Source organism: Vitis vinifera, chromosome 7, assembly GCF_030704535.1.
Source record: "Vitis vinifera cultivar Pinot Noir 40024 chromosome 7, ASM3070453v1".
In the NCBI taxonomy this organism is placed as follows: Eukaryota; Viridiplantae; Streptophyta; class Magnoliopsida; order Vitales; family Vitaceae; genus Vitis; species Vitis vinifera.
The window spans coordinates 3439441-3448893 of NC_081811.1; the positions used below are offsets into that span (position 1 = coordinate 3439441).

The 9453-nt window shown below is 31.1% G+C and overlaps 1 protein-coding gene across 1 annotated transcript; it reads left to right on the forward strand.

Moving 5' to 3' along the window:
* Positions 1-327: 327 nt before the first annotated feature.
* LOC100260568 (uncharacterized) lies at positions 328-8838 on the forward strand. Its single transcript, XM_059738802.1, has 8 exons — positions 328-632; positions 983-1077; positions 1615-1736; positions 2084-2164; positions 7286-7497; positions 7833-7927; positions 8217-8338; positions 8529-8838. The coding sequence occupies exons 1-8, from the start codon at positions 452-454 to the stop codon at positions 8614-8616; spliced, it is 996 nt and encodes a 331-aa protein (XP_059594785.1). The 5' UTR covers positions 328-451; the 3' UTR covers positions 8617-8838.
* Positions 8839-9453: the final 615 nt, after the last annotated feature.

Below are 9453 nucleotides of genomic sequence, written 5' to 3' on the forward strand. Positions count from 1 at the left end.
TAAAACATTCATGCTAGACGTTTAGATGTTGAATACAAAAAATATATTTGAAAATAATTTCTGTTAATAATGTTTTAAATTATTATTTTTATTTTATTTACTAGACCTACAAAATAAATTATATTATCAAATTAAATTTATTTATTTGGATAATGTGTTGTTTGTGACACCGACCATCGACGTGGCCATCGACACTCCCGAGGCGGTTGACGGCTCGACTCTCCCACACGCTTCTAAAAGCTTCCAAGGAGAGCCAATCATTTTGCGATCATAAAACGACGACGTTTTTACGAAGGAACTTAACAATTATAAAGTTGTGATTATCGATTATCCATTCGATTTCCATTTCCAGAAGAGCATCCAATAAATAGAAACGGTTATCCTCTGATTAAGCATTGCAAAAACAAAAGCCCTCTCAATCGTTGACATTGAAAAACGAATCGGAGTTCCAATGGCGACGGAGGAGAAGTCGGTGATGGTTGTCGGGGTCGACGACAGTGAGCACAGCTTTTATGCTCTTCAGTGGACTCTCGATCACTTCTTTGCTCCTTTCCCTGGTACCGCTCCTTTCAAGCTCGTTATTGTTCACGCTAAACCCTCTCCCACCACCGCAATCGGACTCGCCGGACCTGGTAGTAACCTGATTCCGATCGTTTTTCTTTCTTGCCTTGTGGATTTTAAACGGTTTGATTTTGTGAGGTTTTCAGTTGTTTGTTCGCTAGGGAGTACTGTTTGGTCTGAAATTTTGATTTCCTGCCTCCTAACTTAGTATTCTTGCCAATTTTGCTTTCAAAAGCGAGTTAACGCGTCTCTTATTTGCTTGATTTGAAGTGGTGATATTGATGAGGTTCATAGTAGTTCTGCTTGTTTGCTCGGAAAGTTTGAAAGTGAAATTTTTCTGCTGAAAGTTAGAAGTTTTCTAATAACTTTGTGGTCAATTTGTCCTGGAGGAAGAAATTAACTGATGTTTAATTGTTTGCAGGAGCCGCTGATGTTTTACCATATGTGGAGGCGGATTTGAAGAAGATAGCTGGTAGAGTTGTAGGAAAGGCTCACGAGATCTGCGCCAGCAAATCGGTAACTGCCATATATATCAATTTGATTGTGATTACAGCAAAAAAAAAATTAAAAAATATATATATAGAGAGAGAGAGAGAGAAAGAGAGAGAGAGCGATAGAGAGATATCTCTACATGCGTATAAGCTTGAACCATTATTCCTTCAGTCATGTCTATATATTATGATTTAGGAAAAACAAATCTGCATAAGTACCTTATTTTTATTCAAAATCAAAATTTAAATCAAAGCACTTAAGATTCCGTTCGAGTGATTCAAGAGGTGTTTTAAGCCTCAAAGGTATTTGAGATGTTTTGAAAAATCATTTGAAGTGTTTTTTAGAAAAACATTTTATATGTGATTATTTTATATATATATATATATATATATATTTAGAGAAAATACCTTCATTTAAAGGAGTGTTAGACTAATCCTTAAACTAAAATTCCAATTAGGCCATGCGAATTTCTAAATTAGTTTAAAATATGTTATTGAACGTCTTTTTCATAAAGCAAATGCAGATCAGATTGCTTTTCTGATGATTCTATTTCCAATGCAGGTTACGGATGTAATTTTAGAGGTGGTGGAAGGCGATGCTAGGAACGTTATGTGTGAGGCTGTGGAGAAACACCATGCATCCATTTTGGTTGTGGGTAGTCATGGCTACGGTGCTATCAAAAGGTATTCACTCTCATCCTATTTTCCAAATTTCACACATAATCACGCATAAAAGCGTAGAATCGCTGTCTTTATTGTAACTATAGATTGTGAAACTGCCTATTTTTTCTGCCGTCGTGATATTTTTCATGTTATTTTATTTTGTTTTTAACTCCAATCCAACGATATTGAAGTTTGTGCCTTTAGTAACCTTAGTTTATTGGTAGGTTATATCGAAATTAACCATAAAGAATCTTTTAGTATAGTATATAGCTTTGATCTGACAACAAACTGAATGATTTCAAGAAATTTTATTATTTCTTTTTTAAAAATTTATTTATTTCTGATGGTGGCGCCAACTTCCGTTGCAGGGCGGTTCTAGGGAGTGTAAGTGACTACTGTGCCCACCATGCTCACTGCACTGTGATGATTGTGAAGAAGCCTAAAATTAAGCACTAAGGCTGCTACTTCTAAATAAGTGAATAAATATAGCAGTTGTACCAAACAGGTTAGCTCAGCGCACCATTGTTCCATCTGCATCTTGTGTCTATGTTTATTAATTGTTATGGCAAATGCTACACATGTTTCCAGTAAATTCTTCATTTCTGATTAAGGAGTGCTGTGTTGTTATTTCTTTTCTGCTTTATTTGATCAAGTTTATTCAAACCTAATGATCATAAATATTCTTCACCCTTTTTTATTAGTGTTTCTTTTGGACTGTAATTGTTGGGATTGAATGACCCAGTGTGTGTGATTGTAAAAAGTGTTTTTAGTATTTTTAATATTTAAAAATATTTTATTTTTAAATATTAAAAACACTTTTAAGAATCACTGTAAAACGAATTTTAATCTCTAAATATCCTTATTTAAAATCTTGGAAACCCTTGCATTCTCGGAAATTTCATGATTGTGATAAAAAAAAAAAGTCATAATCAGATCTCTTCTTGGAAAATAAAAAGAAATGAGAAATGACTTATTTAAAAATAATTTTAAAAACAATTCTATGATATTTTCTAAAACAAGTGTTTGTTAAAAGCTTAGAATATTTTCAACTAGATCATTTTCAAATATTTCTTAAAAATAATATTTATTTATCTTATTTTTAATTGTTTTCCATAATTTTATATTATTTTTAAGAGCAATACAAAAATTGTTTTTAAACATCACGGAAAAAATTACTAAAATTTGAAAACACCTTATTGAACAAATTCTTAAAGAATTATTTATTGGAAAAAAAATTATCAAACATGTTATTGAGCTTGAATAATAGTTTTTTTGCATTTTAGAAAAAAAAATTATTTTTAAAAATTAGTTCACCGAAGAAGCTATTAAGAAAGAAACGAGGAAAACAATGGATATAGTTTACATTTTGCGAAAAAAGAAAAAAGGCACAGGCCCAAAGAATATGGTATGAAGACCCAAACAACGGATATAATTATTATTTTTTTAATTTATTTAATAATTATTTACAAAAAATAAAAAAATCGTTTTGGAAAAAACAAAAGAAAGATGACTTGTAAATAAAATTAATTTAAAAATTAACACAATAACAAAATTATTTATTTTAAAATTTTAAAAAATAAATTGATTATAAATTTGTTTTTTTTTTTTCTAAACTTAATTTTCACATAAAATTGATAATTTTTTTTTCTTTTTTAAAAACAAACAAAAAGTAAGAGATAAAATTTAAAACTTAAAAATATTTATTATTCATCTTATACGTAAAAAAAATAATATTAAACTAAGTATGTTTAATTTATAGTCATAATTAATTAAATTAATTTAAAGATAAAATTAAAAATAAAGACCAAAATATTTTTTAAATCAATATCTAATTTAATATAAAATAATATTTTTTCATATCAAATTCTAAACATAATTTATACTTTTATAAATATTATTATTGAAAAAAATATATTCCAATAATTATAATTATTTTTATATATTAAATTTAGTAGATAAAAGTAATTAATTTTATAATACATATATTTATAATAATTATATCATTGTATAAATCCTACATGTTTTTTAATTTTTTAGGATGAGCAAAAAATGAATAGAAAGAAGAACACTTCGATATGAAAATCAATAAAGACTTTGAAGAAATCCCCCAGTTAAATCTGGAGTAGTCACAATGGTCTCGCTTAAAACTCATATAACTTTAACAGAACTTCTAGAAAGCACATAGACTTTCAAAGAGGCTTTTTTTATATGTACAATAAAAACTTAATGCACAATTGAATTTGAAATCTAAAATTTCATTCAAAACAGTTAAACTTTACAAAAACTTTGAAAGAAATAAAACTTACAATCTTTAAAGCAAGCTTTACAACAAAACTTTGAGCTTTTTCAATACAAGGCTATCTTTCAGAGGGAAATCTCACTTTTCTCTCACTAGAATTCTCTCTAAAACTTGTAATGTCTTACCAAGAGAAGTGGAGTCCTTTTATAGACTTTTTGAATGGATTTGAAGATTTTTGAAATCCACGGATTTGAAATCTTTCGAATCCATCGAAAGTTAATTGTCTTTTTGTGCAGTTGTCTTTGAATTTAAAAGTTGGTTTTGAAGCCCACCGTTTTAGTCCACCGAATTGGAGAGCGGTTTTACTGACTCATCAGTCTCACACCCACTGATTTGATCCATGGTTTTGAAGAGCGGTTTGAATTATGGATTTGAATGGTTTATGAACATGTCACTTTCATTAACCCATGTGATCCCTTTCGGATTTAAAAAAATTTGAAAGCCGCAAATAGTTGACATAATTGGAAACACCTGAGGTCTGCAAGTAGTTAAGACTTCGTGCTTTAAGTTCTTTGAGGAGGAGAAGATCCTTTGAAAAACTAGGATGCGAGTAACCCATGTCTCTGGTAACATCATCATATGCCAGATCACGAACAGAGCATTTGATCGGTAATCCGAGTTGTCGTTTTTGAAGAACTTTGAAGACTGAGTTTGAAGAGGTCTTGGATGCATCAACCCAAGGGTGTGTATGGGAGTCCATGGCACATGTCTTCGTTGACATCCCCTAAGAAAGCAAAGGATGCAGTATCATCATCAGAACCAGAGTCAAAAAACCAAGACAAAGTTTCTGAAGCTTTTTCCTTTAAAAGTTTGAGATGCTTCTTATACTCCTTATTAGAAGGAAAAGAAGTTTGTGACAAATGAATAGCATCAGGAGGGATTGGCATTGAAACCTTTGAAGAAGAAGGCTTTGAAGGAGACTTCTTTGAAGATATCCATTGACAGATATTAGGAATCTATTGTGAATTTGAAGGGACAAAGTTTGTCCACCATTTGACTTTGAATTCCCTTGTCAAATGCGTGGGAAAAACAATACTTTGGAACAAGAAGTCGTAACCAAGTGACTACCATGTTCATCAAAGTAGTTATATCCATCAAGAATTTGAGGACATAAAATATCTTTAATGGAGCCAAAAAATAGCCACCATTCTTGGAACCAATTTGGAAAATCAATTTGATTTTTGATTTTGAACATCCTTTTGAAGGATTTCTTTTGCACTTTTGCAATCAACACGAAGAATAAATTTTTTATTGAAAACATCTTCTTGAAATTTTTGAATGCATAAGACAATTGCTAAGATTTCTTTTTTGATGGTTGAATAATTTTCTTAGGGTCCACTCTATATTCCAGAATGAAATCGGACAATGGAGATTTGATTTTGAAATTCTTGTTTGAGTATACCACCATATCCTATATTAGAGGCATCTGTGTATAATAGGAAAGGCTTCTGGGTTAAGAATACCTAAACAAGGAAGACTCTTAACTTGTTTTTTGACTAATTTGACTATGTTTGTGTGTTCTTGTGTCCAAGGCTTTGGATTTTGTCTAGGCCTAGCAAACAAAGGTTTAATAGTGGTTCTAAGGTTAGAATAGAAGTCTGACACATAGTTTAAGCTTCCTAAATACCTTTGAAGTTGAGTTTTATCCTTAATTTCATCGGAAAATTTGCTAGAAAACTCTATTGACCTTTGAATAGGTTTGATAGTACCTTGGTAGATTTCAAATCCTAGAAATCTAGTCCTAGTTTGAAATAGTTTAATCTTAGGGGCGGAGAGAACTAAGCCATTTTCCCTAACAATTTTTTGAAAATTTTTTAAGTGTTTGAAGTGATGTTCAATAGAATTTGAAAATATAAGAATATCATCAATGTATACTAAGGAAAAGTTAGTATAAGGATTGAAAACATCATTCATTATATTTTAAAATTCTGAAGGAGCATTCTTCAAGGTATAAGGCATCACATTCCATTTATAATGCCCAAATGAAACAGTGAAAGCAGTTTTATACTTATCTTTTTCTTGAAGTTGAATTTGCCAAAATCCCGACTTCATATCAAATTTTGAGAAAATTGAAGCATTATGAAGGCGTCCTATAAGGTCTCTCTTATTAGGTATAGGATACCTTATCCATTTGAGAACCTTATTTAAAGGCTTGTAGTTAATAACAAGTCTTGGAGCACATTTTTCAATTTCTGAGGGTTTTTAAACATAGAAAATTGCACAACTCCAAGGAGATTGACTCTTTCTAATTAGATTTTTGTCTAATAAATCTTTTATTTCTTCTTTACAATACTCAAGCAATTGAACGTTCATTTAAATTGGTCTTGGTTTAGTAGGAATTTGATTTTCATCAAATACATCAACATAGGGCAAGGAGACTTTATGTTTCTTTCTATTCCAAAAAGCATTGGGAATAGAAGAATATAAATCCTTTTCAATTTGATTTTTAATCTTCTCCACTCTTGTTTGAATATCTTTTTGCAAAAGGTTTTCTTCTATTCTTTTGTAATATATTTCTTTTCTTAGAAATTTGATTTGTTGCTTTTTCTTTTGAATTAAATTTACTTGATTATCCAAAATATTCAATTCTTTTATCTTTGGAGAACTAATAAATTTAAAGCAAATTTCTTGTTGGTCCAAAACAGTTTTAATTCCTTCTTCGTCTACTCTAAAAGGATAGAGGAGAGAAAGGAAGAGGGGTGCTAGAATTATTTCTTTGTTCACGTCTTTTACAAGTAAAATACATTATTAATATATATTATTAGTTAAAATATTATTAAAAATAAGAAAAATGAAAACAAAAATATTTTTGGAAACCTTTTGTTGAAGAGACAATTTTTTCCATGAATTTTTTTGTTTTTCCTTGAGAAATGGTTTCTTCCAATTCCTTCATCTTATGAAATCGTTTGTTTCTTATGTATAATTTTATTTTATTTTATTTTATTTTTTGGATAAAAAATAAATCATCCTCTCCAAACACAATTTATAGTCTTCCAAAAAGTAGAATAGATTGAATTGTTTTTTTATAAATAAGTTTACACTTATCAAAAATCCTATTCCTGAGGCGGTTGACGACACCTTTCTCAAAGCATCTAAGGAGAACCAATCATTGTGTGATCATAACACGCCGACTTTATTACTAAAGGCCTTAATAATTATAAAGTGATGGTTATTGATTATTCCTTCAAATTCCATTTCCAGAAGAGTATCCAATAAATAGGAACGGTTACCCTCTGCCTGAGCATTGCAACTCTCTCTCTAGAAGTCTCTGATTGTACACTGAAAAACGAATCGGAGCTCCAATGGCGACGGCGGAGAAGTCGGTGATGGTCGTCGGGATCGACCACAGCGAACACAGCTTGTATGCCTTTGAGTGGACTCTCGATCACTTCTTTGCTCCTTTCCCTGGTACCGCTCCTTTCAAGCTCGTTATTGTTCACGCTAAACCCTCTCCCGCCACCGCAATCGGACTCGGCGGACCTGGTAACAACCTGATTCAGATCCATTTCCTTTCTTGCCTTGTGGATTTTAGGCGGTTTGATTTTGTGAACTTTTCAGTTGTTTGTTCGTTAGGGAGTACTGTTTGTTCTGAATTTTGATTTCCTGCCTCTTAACTTAGTATTCTTGCGAATTTTACTCTCAAAAGCGAGCTAACATTGATGGTTAGGTTCATAGTAGTTCTGTTTGTTTGCGCGGAAAGTTTTGAAAGTGAAAATTTTTACGAGAAAATTTTTTCTGTTGAAAGTCGAAGTTTTCTAATAGCTTTGCGGTTAATTTGTCCTGGAGAAAGAAGTGAACTGATATTTAATTGTTTGCAGGAGCCATTGACGTTTTACCATATGTGGAGGCGGATTTGAAGAAGACAGCTGATAGAGTTGTAGAAAAGGCTCGCGAGATCTGCTCCAGCAAATCGGTAACTGCCATATATCAATCAAAAAAGAAAAATCTTTACAAGCTTGAACCATTATTCCTTCAGTATAGACCTATGTATATATGTTTGAAGAACAATATTTAGGAAAAACAAATCTGCATAAGTATGAGATTTTTATTCAAAAACAAAATTTCAATGGAAGCATTTAATCAGAAATTACAATTACGCCACACGAATTTCTAAATTAGTTTAAAATATGTTATTGAACGTCTTTTTCATAAAGCATGATGCAGATCAGATTGCTTTTCTGAATATCGTAATTCCGATGCAGGTTACGGATGTAACAGTAGAGGTGGTGGAAGGCGATGCTAGGAACGTTATGTGTGAGGCTGTGGAGAAACACCATGCATCTATCTTGGTTGTGGGTAGTCATGGCTACGGTGCTATCAAAAGGTATTCACTCTCATCCTGTTTTCCAAATTTCACACATAAATCATGCATAAAAGCGTAGAATCGCAGTCTTTTAGTGTAGTATATAGCTTTGATCTGACATCAAACTGAATGATTTCAAGAAATTTTATTATTATTATTATTATTTTTTAATTTATTTATTTCTGATGGTGGGCGCCAACTTGTGTTGCAGGGCGGTTCTAGGGAGTGTAAGTGACTACTGTGCTCACCATGCTCACTGCACTGTGATGATTGTGAAGAAGCCTAAAACTAAACACTAAGGTTGCTACTTCTAAATAAGTGAATAAATATAGCAGTTGTACCAAACAAGTTAGCTCGTACACTGTTGTTACATCTGCGTCTTGTGTCTATATGTATTAATTGTCCTTGTGCAACTTTGTTTCCAGTAAATGCTTCATTTCTGATGAAGTGCTGTATTGTTATTTCTTTTCTGCTTTATTTGATCAAGTTTATTCAAATCTAATGATCATAAATATTCTTCACCCTTTTTTATTAGTGTTTCTTTTGGACTGTAATTGCTGGGATTGAATGAACTTAATCTCTAGCATCTAGCGTACCCTTGTTTAAAGTCTTGGAAACCCTTGCATTCTCGAGAAACTTCATGATTGTGACAAAAAAAAGTCGAAATCAGATCTCATCTTAAAATAAAAATAAATAAATAAATTAGGACCTATTTGAAAATATTTTTTAAAAAAAAATCTATGATATTTTCTTGTTAAAAACTTGAAATATTTTCAACTTAGGTGTATTTTCAAATTCTTCTTAAAAATAATATTTATTTATCTTATTTTTAATTGTTTTCTATAATTGTCTATTATTTTTAAGAATAATACTAAAATTCTTTTTAAAATAAGGGGAAAAGCAACTGAAATTAAATAAAAAATGTTCTAAAAAACACCTTGTTGAACAAATTCTAAAAAAAAAATATATATCAAACATGTTTTTGCAACCTAAATAATAGTTTTCTGCCTTTTAGAAAAGAATATATATTTTTAAAAATTAGTTCTCCGAACAGGCTCTTAAGAAACAGATGAGGAAGACAATGGGATAAGCTTGCATTTTGCAAAATAAAGCAGAGACCCAAAGAATACGGCACG

Bases quoted from the DNA above. Each gene is read 5' to 3' on its own strand.
- LOC100260568 (XM_059738802.1), top strand. From the start codon at position 452: ATGGCGACGGAGGAGAAGTCGGTGATGGTTGTCGGGGTCGACGACAGT. The intron at 1,078-1,614 runs GTAACTGCCATA...TTTCCAATGCAG, and splicing joins AGATCTGCGCCAGCAAATCG to GTTACGGATGTAATTTTAGA. The intron at 7,498-7,832 runs GTAACAACCTGA...AATTGTTTGCAG, and splicing joins AATCGGACTCGGCGGACCTG to GAGCCATTGACGTTTTACCA.